We start from the raw sequence: 16,303 nt of genomic DNA on the forward strand, positions 1-16,303 counted from the left end.
TAGAGCACTTTCTGAGGTAGCACGTAAGTTCCTTGTCACTTAATGGGAGAGGGAGTCTTCCTCAACTGGTCCAGTATATCTGCTCTGAAGCTGTACCCTGCAAAGGCTGAAAATCCTTAATCAGACTGTGCAAAGTGAACATCTAGTAAAGAATAGAAAATATTGCGCTACATCCCCCTTCCACTTGAAATTCTTTTCAGATCAACCAAGTTTGACTAAGCTCGTAAGTGAATTACCGGAGCCCTTGAACTTCAGATGATTAGTCCCATCCTGTCTGGATCTCATGCTGCCTTCTCTGACTCCATGCTTGATGAAAAATCTTTAGGCTGCTTTGGGCATATGTGTGAAGCTGTGTTTTATTCATATGTTAGTAGGACCATATACTGAGAGAAGAGATGTCAGAGATAAATCACTGCCAGGTGAAAGAAGTGCTATCATTGTTCCTAGCTAGATAATTTATGACAAGTCACAAATTGCTGAATGCATTGAGAGGTCACATGTATGAGGACTGTGCCGTGGTAGTAAACAGGCTGGCTGTTAGTGTAGATCTTCAAACACGCTTCCTGAGCTGACTATGACAAACAGAGCTTGTGCTGTTAAAGGAACCATCTGCATTCTTGTCAATGGGCTCTGCAAACACCAGATACTGTTCCCAGTTTAGTTCACAGGCTCAGGAGAAGTTGTCTCCATAAAATGTAGTACTACATATGCACAAGGAATACAGAAAGGAACTAGCAACGTTCCAAATAATTTCCCGAGGATGATCTGAACTCACTCCAGCTTCTCACCTTTTCAGGAAAAAATTACTCATGTAGCACAAGTTGGGAGGCAGTTCATCAGGAGCAAGGGCTCCCTTAGCAAGGGCTGGAGAAGATGGTCTGACTCCTGTGCCAGACAGTCCAGAGGAAAAGACTAATCCTCGCTGACAGTGTTGTTGACAGGGAAACTTTCCTGGAGATGCTGGAGCTACCTCTTCCTGAAAAGATAGTTGCTGTTAAGACTTGATTCAGAGCAAGCAGCTTGTGGAAGGAACAGTGTGCTTTGTTTTTGGAAAGGCCTGTGTTAGTAAGGAAAGAGTTTATCTACCTAGGCAGCTGTTTGAAAGCTTCCTTCTCAGAAGGCTCAGTAAATAGGATGGCTCCACTTTGCTAAAAAGGCCATGTCTTGTATAATTGATGCAGAGGAGCTCAGTACTCTATAGCCTAAGGGTCTTCAACCTTTCACCACTGGAGAATTAGAGGAATGTTTCTCAGGCCTTTCAGGGGATGCTGTTAACAGGGAATTACCATAATGATCAAACATCTGGGATTCTAATTTGAAAGTCTTGATGTTTAATTAATATTCCAAGCCCCAATCACCAGATAATCTTTGTTCAACTCAACACAGTGATAAAGATACTATTCCATCCTGTGCTTTTTTCAACACATACTGTTGATGGCTGCTACTGTTTGCAATTATTGTAGATGTAGCAAATGGACAGTAAATGTGCTCAGATGTATCTGAGAGGTTCTTTCATTAGAGAAGATGTGTTCTAAGTGGATTTTAAGATCTGAAAGTTATCGACCTACTGAGAAAGCTATAAGAAACACAGAATTTGTGAAGAAACATTTAACTATAATGTAAGATCCTTCACCATGCACTTCTTAGAACGTAATTGTAACACAATTATTTATTATTTAAAAAATACAATGCTTATTCCTTTATTCACGCTTAGTTTTTTCTATAAAAATGTTTCAAAGATTTACTTATGAAGTTGATCTGTGCTTGGCAAGCTTAGGTACTCTTAACAGAATGTAAGGGTATGGACTAGTGCTTGCTGATTTACATGCTTTAATTTCTTCAGTAGAGATCATTGTAAATAAAGTTACAGGGATAAAAAAATATCATTGTTTTCTCTTTATAGTGAACAGAAAGAGGCACAGGCAGCTCAGGACACTCAGCTGAGGTCATATAACATAGGGGAATGCAGAACAACACACCAAAAAGTCCATCTGCCAACCAAATGGACCCATCTTCAGGATAATACAACAACAGTTGTATTACAAACTTACTGTTTTCATTTTATGCTTATGAAACTCTTCTAAAGAATTAAGTGTTACAGAATGTGACCCAAGTTTGCATTATCTCTATGGAAAGACATCAGTGACGAATATGTCCTCAACACTTTTGGCAGTGCACTGGGCTGCATGGCTCAAAAGTGTATGCCTGGGATGACTGACCTCATCAAGGTGGGATGAAAAAGATGTGAGGCTAAATGAGTCTCTCACACTGGCCTCTGCTTAATTTTGATGATAAAAATGTGACAAAATAACAACTATTGCGTCTATGGAGTAGAGACCAGCATTTTTTCCCCCCCACAGGCAGCAATTCTGAATAACAAATGTCTCCTCTGAAAGACCTGTGCATGGTACCTGCAGGCCCCCCTCGGGCACTTTCAGTTCTGCATACTTCCAGTCACAATAACCACAGGGTTCAGTTCCATTTTGTCTGAAAGATTTTCTCTGCAGACTCACTAACAAGAGGAGAGTAGCAGCTGCTGAAATGTGAAAATCTGAAAGTGATGATCTGATAGCATGTTAATGCGACTTAGCAGCCGCTAGGAAGGGCGGGCAGTGGGAGGATGTGTGTGACAGTGACAGAGACTGACTGACAGTTTGGCACATGAAATCTACCCTAATGGACGGTTTTAATCTGTTGGAAAAAAATCAATTCAGGAGGCTAAAGGAGTCCCATCTAGTATTGGTGACAGTGATTTTAATTGCGGTGTTAAAATGCTTAGGTCATAAGCAGTTTTTGAGCTAATTCAGAAATGTGTTAAGTGGGAAAAGGAGAATTTTTCAGCATGGTCTGAGTAAGTGCAAGGAGTGGGTTGAGCTAAGAGTAGGAAGGAATGTTTGATATTGGCAATACCTGGTAAATCACAGACTAAGGAATGATAACTGACCTAATAGTGGAATCTGTTTTATATCTCCCTGGAGTACACATCAGAGAGCTGGCCCATCTCTGCACGACAGTCTACATCACTTAAATCACCTTTTCCCTCTAGTAGGCTCACAGCATCATGTCCTTCCCATTCCCTGTCCCAAAAGTTCTAGCACTCAAGCCCCTGAGATTACAAATAAACAGCAAAAGAGAAGTAAAAGGGAGAAGTAGAAACCCTAGGAAACCATAAACTCACACATTATTTTTAACCAAATCCTTTAGTGTAAAGTTTTGATTTAATTAGCTAATTTAGTCTTTGCTAATTTTTCTAGATAACATAATGCTATAATATTAAGTGCCACTGGATTATGTGGTTTGCAGTGGTTTTATATAATCCTGTAACTGTGATGAAATTTGTGTGAGGAGTTGAAAGTGGAAGGAATCAGTACCTAAATAGCTCAGTGGGTTACTGCAATATTTTCTTGAATTTGAAAATGGCAGATTAGTTGGGGGTAATCATGGCTGTTTGGGAGCTTTTGGACATGTCTTTAAACTTATTTGGTAGTTCCAGAAGCACCAGGATCAGTCCTCTTGTTCTCTGCAAAATTTTGATGCTTTGTCCTGGTCTTTTTGTTTTCTCTTTAAAATGGCTGATGTGAGAACATGTCTTCTAGAAAGGTGTATTTCCTTCCTGTGTTGTCCTGGTTTCGGTCTTTTGTCACTTCTTTCTGTAAATTTTGTTTTACAGTAAAAAAAAAAAAAAGTAGACAAACCTAGAAATCAAAGTTTGTCATAGTATACACAGAGATTCCATAACATCCAGCAGCATTCTTCATTACAGAGTCCTCAAATAATTTAATTCTGAAGTGAAGATGAACACCTTTCCTCTCTAACTCAGCTTAAAACTTTCATGTCATCATGTCTGTCTGTAAGGGTAAAGAATTGTAGCTTTTTGTCAATGCAGCCAATGAAAATTGCAATGTGATTCAGCAGATATTTGTTTTACTGGGGTTCACAGTCACTGCCATTAGTTGGTTGGAGATGTCCTGCTTGCATATGGCTTTTGTGTTTTTCCTCTCCATTCCTGTTAGGTCAAGACATGCTCAAGTGGTGCAGTTGCTGTAAACAGGAAGGTAATTCATAAGCCCTGTACTGTGCAGGTCATAGCAGCTGAATGCTCTTTTTTGTACCACAGAAAGGTGAGGAAAAGAAAGCTGATGGACAAATGCAAAAGAGAAAGTTCCAAAACGTAGCAAAGCTACACCACTTGGATCATGTCCTGAAACTGTTGCTGCATACATAGGCAGTAACAAACAGGGCTGGTGGGAAGCAGCAGTGCTGTAGTTGATAATACAAACCCTCCAGGGCTTCTGTGGTACATTGGGGGCACCACAGAGTCCTACAGCACGGGACTAGAGATTGAGTCTTGTGACAGTTTTAGTGTTCCATGGACACTTCATTGGACTGAAAGGGATTCAGGGCTCCCACTCACTCCAGCAAACAATAAAAAATAAAGAACTTAAAGAATTCAATTAAATTTTCTGACACTTAAGTGAAAAACAAAACAGAAAACCCATGTGACTTAATGAAAAAAGAGTATAATCTGATGAAGAGAGGAACGAAGTTGCTTTCACTAGTTAACACATTTTCTGCAAATGCAAAATTACTGAGTACCAGAATTTTTCAGCGATTCTGAAATTTGGCTATTGTCTTATGAGTCCTGCCAGTTTAAAAAAAAATATATTGCATTACAGTTATTTTGCCAACAGCTCAGCCTGAACACAAGGGAAGAAAGACACCACTTCTATCATGTTTATGTGTCATATGCCATTGTTCCTTCTCATAAAGGACTGTGCTTTAAGGCAGGATTTCAGAAAGGGCACAGAAAAGCAGAAGAGAGGGATAAACTTGAGTCACCCCAAACAGACCAGTTAGGTGAAGCCATTTATTTTACAGAGGAATTCACACAAATTTTGCTGAATAACACTTGGATTCTTGTAAAGAAAACAAACCCAACAGTTGAAAAGTACATAACCAGGCCTGGCTCCTGTCACTTTTGCCAAGTTAAAGCAGAGAGAGCAAAACCAGTAGCAACAACAACACATACCCTGAGTTCACTGCACTGCACAATGTACTCCTGCCTGCGTTTATCTGAATGGCTGTGATAAACCCTGAGCTCTTCAGTGCCTAACTGACACACCCCAAATCCCCCAAGATTTTCTGAGGGCCAAGATGGGTGGTTGTTTAATCTCTTTACTTTACTAATCTAGTTATTGTTATTGAATATTGACAATGTTGCAAATGCCAGATTACCTTGTTCATTTAACACACTCTATTTCCATCTCTGGCTGGTCATGGTAACGTGTCCATAGGGAGGGGGAGCTTGCTCTTCCCAGAAATGCAGTTCAGGGTGAGGGGCAGCAGCCTGGTCCACTGCCCTCAGAGGGTCCTGGCATTTCATGGCTGGCTGGAGGCAGAGACTGCCACAGAGTTTATTACAATTCTTCCTGCACAGCAGTGGGGGTCAGACATTATGCCAGCTCCATTTCTCTTACACTAGCAGGATTAATTTAGCTGCGCCATGCTTGAATTCTACTTAATTGGTCACTGTCCCAGTCTCAGCCTTATTTAGACTGCTAGATAATTCTGTTTCATCAGAATGATAGGACAGCAGAAATTATAGAAAATTCCAAGTATTATATGCAATACAAAAGTCCTATATAATATAGAGTACAATTATTAGGTGTTTAGAGCAGAAATATGTATTTTTCCAGAACATTTAGCATATTCCGCAAGTGGCTGACTGTAAGAACCCAGTGTTTTTCGTCTTTCTGAAAGATGAGAAAAGGGTTAAAGCTGAGTGGAGCAAAGCAAGTGAGAACACAGAGTCAGATGTCCATCAGGTGAGAGACTTCATACTAAGAAAAGAGAGGGAGGAGCTTAATGGCAGTTGTGACATCATCATAGAGGATTTTGTACTTGAGGCTTCTCAGTCTCAGTCACTCCTACCAGCCACTCGTGGTACTCCTGTAGTCTCACACCAGTTTAAATGCAAAAGGCATAACTTTTAACTGGTATGTTATCAAGTGTATCCTGGTGCAGAAATACTCCATTTCAGAGCTCCATCCATCAGTTAGAGTTAGAGTTTAGGTATCCTTAAACAGACATGTTTGAGATCATCTCAAGGGCAGTCATAGAAATTAGAGACCATTGTGACATAAGTCAAGAACAATCCAGCAGAGCTGTTACGATTAAACTCTTAATCTTCATTTGCCAGTTAAGTTTGCTAAGGAGTGAATGAGAACAATTTTAAGTTTGGATATTCAGCTTTATGAACTGAAAAGACAGTAGTGGATTTTGCACATATGAACATTCTGAGCTTTCTAATATGAGAATAAAATGGTCAGTCATCCAGTTACACCAAGACACACCTGAGTTCTGGCTAGAATAGTCCTAAAACAACATTCAGCGAGAAAAATACTCTCTTCTTGCTAGCTTTTTGGTTAAAAAGTATCACCAGTGTGAGCTATATTAATATTACAGTTTTATGTGTGCTTATAATTCAGCTTTTCTTGTTTTAACTTACTGATGCATCTGAGCAGCATGTGAAATATTTTATCTTTGAATTTCCTTGGGTTTTTTTATAAAGCTAAGGAGAAATGCTGCAGTTCTGCCATTTGGAGGCGAATATGGCACATAAATAACTTTCTTAGGAAAAAAGCCTTATGTAGGTAGGTTGTGTCATGAGTGACAGGTGCTTTAAATAATGTCTCTAGATTGAACATAACTTGCATCAAGTTTCATGTACATATTTCTCAATGGCTTTAGCCCAACCTCTTCTTTGTAAGAGCTGCATTGAAGTCTGTAGAAAAAGACTACCTGTCCAAGTTTCAGAAGATTTAGAATCCAAAGCAAGGAAAAAATGGTTTAACAGTTTAGAAAGTGCTCAAATTTTAGTGTTCTTGATTTTTAAAAAAGTATACTAGAAAGTATAAATGACAGAAGAAGGAAATTATTTGACTATTCCATGCTTCTGCACATCACTTGAGGTTTGAAGGTCTTCCCTTCCATCCCATTCCACAGACCAAATTGTACTTCAGGGGGAACTTTTCTCTGTATTTAGAAAAGTAAGGTGGTGCCAAATGCTGACAGCAATAAAAATGTGCTTACAGTCTGGGTTATCTTTCAGTTGTCATGTGCAATCACTTGTGGCCTGGATTTGGACTGGTCACTCACAATCAGAGTTTCTGGGAGATGCCAGTTGAACTCAATAAGTACCTCAATGCTTGGTTTCCTTCCTTCATAATTTCTAACATACAAAGTTGAAATTTTATGCAATATCATGTAGCTGTTTTCTGCCCATGTTGTTCAAACTGCAATGCTTTCACTTTTTAAATTAACAGTATTTGGTATCTTCTATACTAGTGTACAGATTCTAAAATCTGAATTTATGAAATACAGATTATAATAGCAAGACAAATAGGCCCTCCATGAAGACGGCACATTTATTTTTTGTTAGACTTTTCACCTGCCATCACAAGTTTTCCATTCTCTGTTTCTTTTTCATCTAGTTATTCCTGGTGACACCTCTCTGTGCTGTTCTGTTCTTTCTCCTTTACTCTGGGCCATTTCATTTGTACTGTTCTCCAAGTTTCTGCACTAGACCAAAGAGTAGAGCCTTCCACAAACATTATTTTTCCAGTTGCTGCTGTCCCCTGAAGCAGTTTCCCCCATATCTGTTCCTTCCTGTTCTGTATGTGCCATTAGCCATAATGGCAGCAGTACTGGACAGCACATGCATAACCCCCTATAGTTTGTTCCAACTTGTGTGAGCTGATGGTTTGGACTTTTCCAGGCTGATAGGCCAGTTTCCTTCAGGGCTTCCCCTCAATTCTGATGCCTGCCCCATCCCCGGCGAGGCATTCCTCTCCATGCCCTCTCTCTCTCGCAGACCTGATGGGCTCTGCCCTTCCTAGTCCTGGGTGGTAAACAGCACTGCAGAGGGACATGCCTGCAGCAAGGGGTCCTCCTGCTCCCATCCTTCAGGTTACTGTTGTCTGATGATACCCCTTGCTCTGTATTACGGCCAAAAAAGAGGTATATATTAGACATCAACCAGAAAGAGGACTGCTACAGTTCAGCTGCAGTAGTGCAAAGTGCAATCGGGAGAGAATCTGACCCATATTAAACACAGTGGGCATGATCTCATGCAGAAAGTGATGTTCACAGTGGTCCCGTGTGCAGCTCAATTTGTCACTACTCTGAAATCAAAAAATTGTGGCATATCCTTATCTAATTCACCTATTTTGTTCCCTCTTTGTAGAAGAACTTGTGAAAAATGTTGGTGAACAGGAAAAAGACCAAAGCAGAAATTCCACAGATGCACAGTTACAGGAAGAGGCAACAAGGATACAAAATGAGAGTAGTCAGGGAAGTGATGGTACATCCTGTCCTCCCAGATCCATCGTTCTACAAGTAGTCTCTTTCGACACTCCTCTGAGTGATGAATCCAGCTCAGAAAAATGCACTAACTCTGATCCGAACCAGAAAGATCTCAGCGATGCCCAGCAAGAGACACAGAATACAGACCCACTGAATGGTAATGCTTCATCACAGAGCACCAGCCAATCTAATGAAGCTGTCCAGGGTGAAGCTGCAGCAGTGTCTGGTATCTGCCTGTCAAATATCAACAACAATGTAAAATATTGAAATAAACTGTTGTATAAACCACCAGCACAGGACAGTTTCTTCAGGCCTGTGTAAAAGTGGTAGTGTCCTAAAACATCAAATAGAAGCATATAATCAAATATCAACTTCTTGATATCAGCTATTTGGTATCTACTAGAAAATTCTTTAGAGAATATATTTTAGTTGAACTTGAAGAATGATTCCAGAATAATTCAAAGATATGTATTTACAATTAAATAGCTGTTTGTTACTGGAGAATTAAGGTAAACTTTCAAAACAGAACTATCTAGCACTTTCTTTTTGAATAAGTAATTACACTATTAATATTTATTCCCCTTAGTTTGGGCACCTAATATGATTGTTATTTTGTAAACCACATCCTTTGTACCAAAGGTCGTGTGAATTTAAGAGTTGAGTTCAAGTAGATGGAATTTGCCAACTGTAGAAGTCATGGGACTGTGTCATTCTCTTAATCAGGAAGATCAGTCTCTCGACTGTAGCTGCAAGACAAGTGGAGAAGCCAGAAAATCTCTAAAATGTCAGAATATGTTTTTGGAGTGTAAGTATTTTATCACAAGATGACCATGTCTAGTATCTGGTGATTGCAACATAGTATCAAGGGCAACATGCCCAAGCAATGAGGAATAGATGTTACCAAGGGAAGAGAAAGACACTGTGCATCTTCGTTTTATTTTCTGAGTTTGCTTATAGTTAGAATAATCTTTGAGGCATGAGGGTAATAAGAATAATCAAGGCATATAATGACACTTCTTTTCCTCGCTTTTACTTAAAATGTGAAACTCATTAATGCTTTAATGACAGCAAGCCTTGCAATACTGTGCCAGAAGTATGGCATTGTCTGAGCAGCAACCTTGAAGTGCTTATAATGCTTAGCTTAGACATGAGTATATGACTTGGCATATTTCTCAAAAAGCCTTTTTATGGAGAACTCCCACTTACTCTAGATTTCCGCATTCCGCGGCTCCGTGCTTTTATTGTTGACAGGTTTTTTTCCATCAGAAATAACAGATGGTTAATTTAGGGCCCTAAATCAAAATATTTACACTAAAACTATTTTCACAGCATTTGAAGTTGTCTAATAACTGACATTTTATCTTTTGACATGTATTTTTTACACCAGGTTTGTATTAAAGCTTGACTTAAAATTAAAGTGCCTTAGAGAAGTTCCCCATCTCCTGGATGAGGAATGCAGTAGGAAAAGCTGAACCTTTCATATTTCAGACTCTGCAGAAGGCAGTTGTGGTGTAGCTGTACTTGTGGGTCTTTAGATGGCTGACCAACAAAAATGATGTTTGAGAGGTCAGATACAACTCAGCAGGCAGTTAGTTCATTCTGTTGCCTTGTCAGTCTTTACATTCCACCTTTCCAATGAGAACAGAGATTTCTTATCTTAGAAAATGCTAATCTCATTTGTTTTCTGAGGCAGGAAATTTTCTAGAGAATGCATTGTACTTTAAAACTTCGAACTGCAAAATTTATGAAATAGGTAAGAAGCTATTAAATTTTTAACAGTGTATTTGCACCTCTGTTGATATCCAGGGGATCCAGACAGGACTCTTTTAACCAAATTCAGACATTTTCAATGGAATGCTGCTTCAAGGAAGCAGAAGGTAGCAAGCACATGACCTTACATTTTTCCCCTGTTTCACATCTTAGACTTGAGTACTCTGAGAGACACCATCCATCTATCAGGACATTATCTCTACTTCTGCAGTTTCTGTACTGAGGATGGGGGGTAGAAGGCTAAGGTGATGTCCAGTGTGCTTGCTGGCTCCTGGGGTGGAGAAGTGAGCACCTGCAGGTGCTAGGGCTAGGAGGGTGAGATAGAAAGGAAGAAGAAAAGCAACATGGTTATTCAGGTTGGAATTTCATATATTAGCTGTCATTGTTCTGTGTTTTATGAAAAGCAGAAAATCCAGTTAAGTTTTCTGTGAGTGATGCAGTTATAAGAGTTGGGAACACAGGAAAATGATGTGTGTGCATTCCTGGGAACTGTCAATGAATGTTTGGATGTGCTATGTTTGGATGAGGGGGTTCCCCATTTAAAAAAAATTTAAAGGGGCCATTTTCCACTCATTGTATCGCATCTCTTTCTAGGTGTAGTTCTTGTAGACCATCACGTTTTAGTGACAGGAATAGCTCTGCCCTGGGTTGTGGTTGGTGCAAAGGGAGGACTGGAGGGTCCCTGTTACAACCACTGCAGTTGAGACTAAATGTTGTTTTTCCACACAATACCTTTTTTTCCTTTCCATCATCTCACTTTCATTTAATTGAATGGTACAAGATTAAATGAAACTATTATAAGGTGATTTTTTTCAAGCGATGATTTTCCTTTTCTCCTGAGTGATTTATTAATTAGAACATTAATTTCAAAAACTGCTTATGTTTAATTAAACAACTCCACATTTAAATGATTTATAAATGCTAATTGGCAAACTTAACTTCTCACTCGTAATGATAGCCACATTAATCCTAAATATCAAAATGCAAGGGAGATAATAAATCTGTGATAAAACAGATTGCCAGTAGCTTCACTCTATATGACAGGAGAGGACTGCCCAGTCCCATCGTGTGTGCAGCACATTCAACGTCACCGGCAGTCAGTAAGTGAGAGCCTCTGGAGGATAACCAGGTTAAACAACAGTGGGCAGATCCACAACAACAACATGCCAGCTTGATTTATGGTGGTGCAGGTGGCATCAGGGGATCATCTGTGCCATGCAAATGCTTGGTGACCACCGAGTGCTGCGGTGGCCCCGTGGAGCTCAGCGAGTGTGGAGCCCTCTGCACCCGAGCAGAGCGGGAGCAGATTGCTGTTCTGCTGCTTCCTTAATGCTCCCTGGGTAAACCAGGATTCAGGGACTTAGGGAAGGCATCCATGTTCATGCATGGAATAAGGATGGAGAGAAAGTTAGAATAAAAAAGGAAATAATGTGTTTATAAAAAAGGTAAGGTTTATAAGATAACAGCCATTCGCAACCACATTTTTTTATCACATAAAAAATCTGATGCACAGAGAAGAAGAAAGCTATATATGTCTTAGAAGTTAGTGTTTAGTGTTTTGAAATTTATACCACAATGTAAGAAAGAAATTAAGGTGTTAGAGACTGCCCAGAGGAGGGCACAGGATGGTGAAGGGTTTGGAGGTGCATGAGGAGCGGCTGAGGTCACTTGGTCTGTTCAGCCTGGAGAAGAGGAGACTGAGGGGAGACCTCACTGCAGTCACAACTTCCCTGTGAGGGGAAGAGGAGGGGCAAGCACTGATCTCTTCTCTATGGTGACCAGTGGTAGGATCCGAGGGCCTGAAGTTGCGTGGGGAAGTTTAGGTTGGATATTAGCAAAAGGATCTTCTCCCAGAGGATGGTTGGGCACCGGAACAGGCTGCCCAGGGCAGGGGTCAGAGCACCAAGCCTGACAGAGTTCAAGAAGCATTTGGATGAGGCTTTCAGGTACATGATGTGATTCTTGGGGATGATAATGGGCAGGGCTGGGAGCTGGACTCGTTGATCCTTTCAACTCAGCATATTCCATAACTCTGTGAATTGTTTTGTTTTAAGCAAACCACAAACTCAAATGTCAAGTATAAAATTTAATTTAAATATTTAATTTAAATATTTAGATAAATAGCTTTTACTTTCATTCACCTTCCCACCCCCTTTTTTGTTTTTTTGGATAATAATGCTAATAAAGTTTTGCTAAACCCCTCCAAAAAGAGCCACAGGCTGAAAGATCTGTAGACATCCTTGTTCTAATTAATGTTATTCCAATTTTGAGACTTTAAAAGCCTTTGAAGTATTGGTTGACTGTATTCCACCTACATTAAATTTATGCAAAATAAGGGATCATGTAGGATGCTGCTTGGGGAATATGACCGATCTGCTTGTGGCTGCATTACAGAGTGGGCAGCACACACTGCCACAATTTAAGGTAGTGAAGCAGGAAGAAGGGTGAAATCAGTAGCAATTCTTACTTGTTTACAATGAAGCCATGGTAGATTCGTAGGTATTAATTTTCTTCTTTTCTCATGTTTGTTCTCTTGAGTTTTCTTTCCTCTCTTCCTATTCTCTTTTCTAAACTGTCCACCATCCATTCAACTTGCCATCATCTTCCAATTTTCCTTTCAGATCACGCATCATCTGCTTTCTCTTTCAGCTACTTCTACCTTTGTTTTTTGGCTTTCAAAAATATTCCCCTCTCTATTTTTATAACTTTTATGCTTCTCCCAGGTAATCTTTCCCACTTTTGAGACTACTATGCTTTTCCTTTTTGACATTTTCTGTTCAGCATTCTTACTGGTGGATCAACTGGATAAAACTGAGAAGTTACTATATGTAGTTAGTAAATAACACTGTGACTTTGCTACATTCTACCCTGCCTACCATCTCAGTGTATAATTTCCTCAGCTGTACTCATTCAAAGCAACTGAAGGAATGGTTTAAGCAACAGCTTGATTCTATGATTGCCGATTTGAGATTCATGTTGTTCCACTTAGTTTGAAAGCTGCTTGTGTTACTCCATGTCATTGCTCCTCTCTGATTGAATTAATTGAATTCTTAGAACCTGACACTGGCATCTTTCATTATCTGGGAGAAACTTACTCTGATTTGAAAGCCTACGGAAAAGGGGATTTAAACAGCACTTTTCCACAGAGGGTGAATTTTGACTTTCACTAAACTGGAAGAAAAAAATGAACAAAAACCAAACCCCCTTGTAAAAGTCTTCATAGTTTTGTTTCATGCTGTGATCTACTGCTTTCATCCTATCTTTTGCCTTGTGGATAAACCATAATGATTATTTAATTTGAGCTGATGCTTATTCTGGTGAGAAAGCAATTAAAGAAAGCAGTGACTGAAACCTCATTTTAACCTTAAAACATCTTGAGGAACTAGATTCTGTCTGTCTATGGCTGTGCAGATTCTCTTGATTTGGTTAACTTCCTCATTCAGGTTCCCAATCACATTTTTTTATCTTCCAGGTGAGCCTAAATACTGTAAGACATCAGAAGATATTGTAAAAGCCACGGAGCAGACAGAAGCACTGGTACAGAACTAGATTTGCTATTTTTTAAAAGCTTCTGACATTTCAGGCAGGACAGGTAATTTGGTAATTTCTTTCTTCCAATGGGGAGTGTTTTATACCATAAAGGCTGACTTAGTGCTGTTCTTAACCTCTTTGTTCCATCCCAGTTGTGCTTATATCAGAAAATTTTGCAATGGGGACACGGTATACCCCACTTTCAATGTCATCTTAAAAAAATTCAATATAAAGAAGGGAAACACAGTACTTTTTAATATCTGAATCCTTAGTGTCAGACTAAATTATCATGCTATAAATCATCCTCAATTCAGGTATATGAAGTAGTAGTATCAGAAATCTTTTGTTTATGAATTTTCATTTGACCTCTATTGCAGGAGAGAAGAACTCTAGCTGTTCCTACCCCATGATCTCAGAGGCTGTTATCTGTCAACTTGTTCTTGGATCATCCTATTTCTGTGGAGAGTGATTGAACAAAATGTTCAAAAATGTAAAATGTAAAAACCCTGAGCTGGTAACTCAAGGCACTTAAAAAACTCGCAAGATTTCAGTTGTTTTTGTGTTGCTATTTCCTCTTCTATTCTGCTTTTCCTAAACTAGCCAAAATAATTTCTTCAGCCAAAGTTGGACCTTGCTTTGTTGCATCACTGGTACCAGACATTTCCAGTTAATCACGAGATGTGTGCAAACATGATGTTTGTCATCTGCCTGGGATTGCTGTTACATGTCACTGCTGCTGGCATCCAATGAAAATGGAAAATCAAAATGAAATGTGTTTCTAGATACTTGTTCATGCAATCATGCTGCATGCACCATAAAAGTCCTACTTGTTAGCTTCCTTAAAATATCTGGAAATAAATGTTTGTAGACTGTACAGGGAAGTTGTAGAGTTACACTGACCAGCCTGCACGAATGAAGATTCTTCCCCACTGCAGTGGCTGCCATATGGACAGAACTGGTGTTGAACAAACCAGTATTTGAAATATCTCTTTAAAATTAATTGAACAGCATCTGGTGTTAAAGATTAAAACATTCTGAATCCTGTAATATTTTGAAAAACATCAGCACTGGTGTCAGCCCTACCATGAAACTGGTGCTTATCATTTTGTAGGATGGAAGAGACAGCAACAGAAATACATGAAAATTGTTTCACTTCAGCAAAATGCTGTGTTGCCTCTCAGACAGAATTGGAAGGTGACACTGAGGCCTTATGTCATGGTTTATCTCAAATGCAAAGGTGACAACATGCATCCTGCAAAATCTCTGCTAGAGTTTGTTTCTTTTTGAGGGGCAGCAAAAACAGAGCACACAGGCAGTTACCTCTGTAAGAAGCCTCAGAATGAGCCCTCCAGCCCAAACTGTGCCCGTAGAGAAACTCCATTTTCATCTCTTCTTCCCTCGAGCTGCACATGACCCCTCCTGACTTGTCTGGGTGTCCTACATGGCTGCAGCCAACCTCATTTCCCTCTGCTGGAACCTGCCAGGAAACTTCCAGGCTCCCCTTCAGGTTGTAGGCACTCAGGTGGCTGGGGTCACTGCACTCCCAGTTCCCCAGTTCTCCTGTTTGGACCCTGTGGTTATTACCTCACTGAACAAAAAGTCTTTCTAATCAGCCATGGTCTGCTCTGAAGGGGACTCATGGAGGCAGTGGCACTCCCCTCTGTGCCAAGCGTGGTTGAGACCTGTGTGCTGTTCATCTGCTGCTTCAGGGATCCAACCAGTGCTCAGCAGGCATCAGGCTCCACCTCAATAAGGGCACGCTTTGTCCAATTGAAGAAGGAATCATAAAACATAAAACCTTCACTGAGGGACCCTTACATGTCCATACCTGTTGACTGTCTCTTTTCTGACAGCAGAGCAGTCAAAATTGAGCTGGGAACAGTGTAAGCTCTGAGCCCTGGGACAAGGGCATGCCAAAAGGTGGAATTCCTGTCTTTGAATATGTAAGCCATATATGTGCTATGCATAAGGAATGTGCATAGTTTTAACTTAAGAAATGTTTGTGCATATAGGATGTAAAAAATACATTTAAGTTGTTTTGTGTATCTGGTCCAAGGCTTGTATTTAGCATGGACAAACTTCTGTACAGTGCCGTTAACGAATGAAATGTTAACAGATGAAATTGTATCATAGATGTTATAATGCAATCAATATTTTTTGCTAAGAGCTAAGAATTTATATATTCTCTGCTAGTGTTTGAGCAAATCATTAGTCGCCTGGACCACTCTGTGCACCTTTGCATCCTTTTTGGGAATGCTGGACTCTTTTTTTTCCTTTTTAATAAAATGTAAACCATCTTATGGCTTCTTATTGTCCTTATGACAAGAGAAGAAATTTAATGGTCATATCAGACTTTTTTTAAATTGTAAATTGCCACATGCTGTGGCAGTGGAAAATCTTTTTGATTAAGATCTGAGAAGTCAGAACCTTAGATAAGTTGATCATCTATAGTTCCCACCAAATTTGAAAAGAACAAAAGACCACTACTATCTTTAAAAACTAGGCCAGTTATATATTTTTTACTGACTGTTTTTCAACATGGTAATTTATGACTCAATGAGACTGAAAGTCTGAAGCAATCAGAATTTAATCTTTATATTGTATTTTCAATTTCAGACTTTTACCATAGCTGAAGTTT

General features: G+C 39.6%; 1 protein-coding gene across 1 annotated transcript in view; it reads left to right on the forward strand.

Annotated features, from left to right (window-relative positions):
• PDE1A (phosphodiesterase 1A) overlaps nt 1–13,683 on the forward strand; it is a gene marked incomplete at its 3' end in the record, with an annotated part of 40,946 nt that extends 27,263 nt beyond the window's left edge. Inside the window, exons 12-13 of the mRNA XM_082285486.1 lie at nt 8,246–8,521; nt 13,607–13,683. Of these exons, the coding sequence (XP_082141612.1) occupies nt 8,246–8,521; nt 13,607–13,683 (353 nt within the window). The remainder of the gene's footprint in view (nt 1–8,245; nt 8,522–13,606) is intronic.
• Nucleotides 13,684–16,303: the final 2,620 nt, after the last annotated feature.

The sequence above is a fragment of the Coloeus monedula genome (genome assembly GCF_965178545.1).
Source record: "Coloeus monedula genome assembly, chromosome: 7".
NCBI classification, from domain to species: Eukaryota; Metazoa; Chordata; class Aves; order Passeriformes; family Corvidae; genus Coloeus; species Coloeus monedula.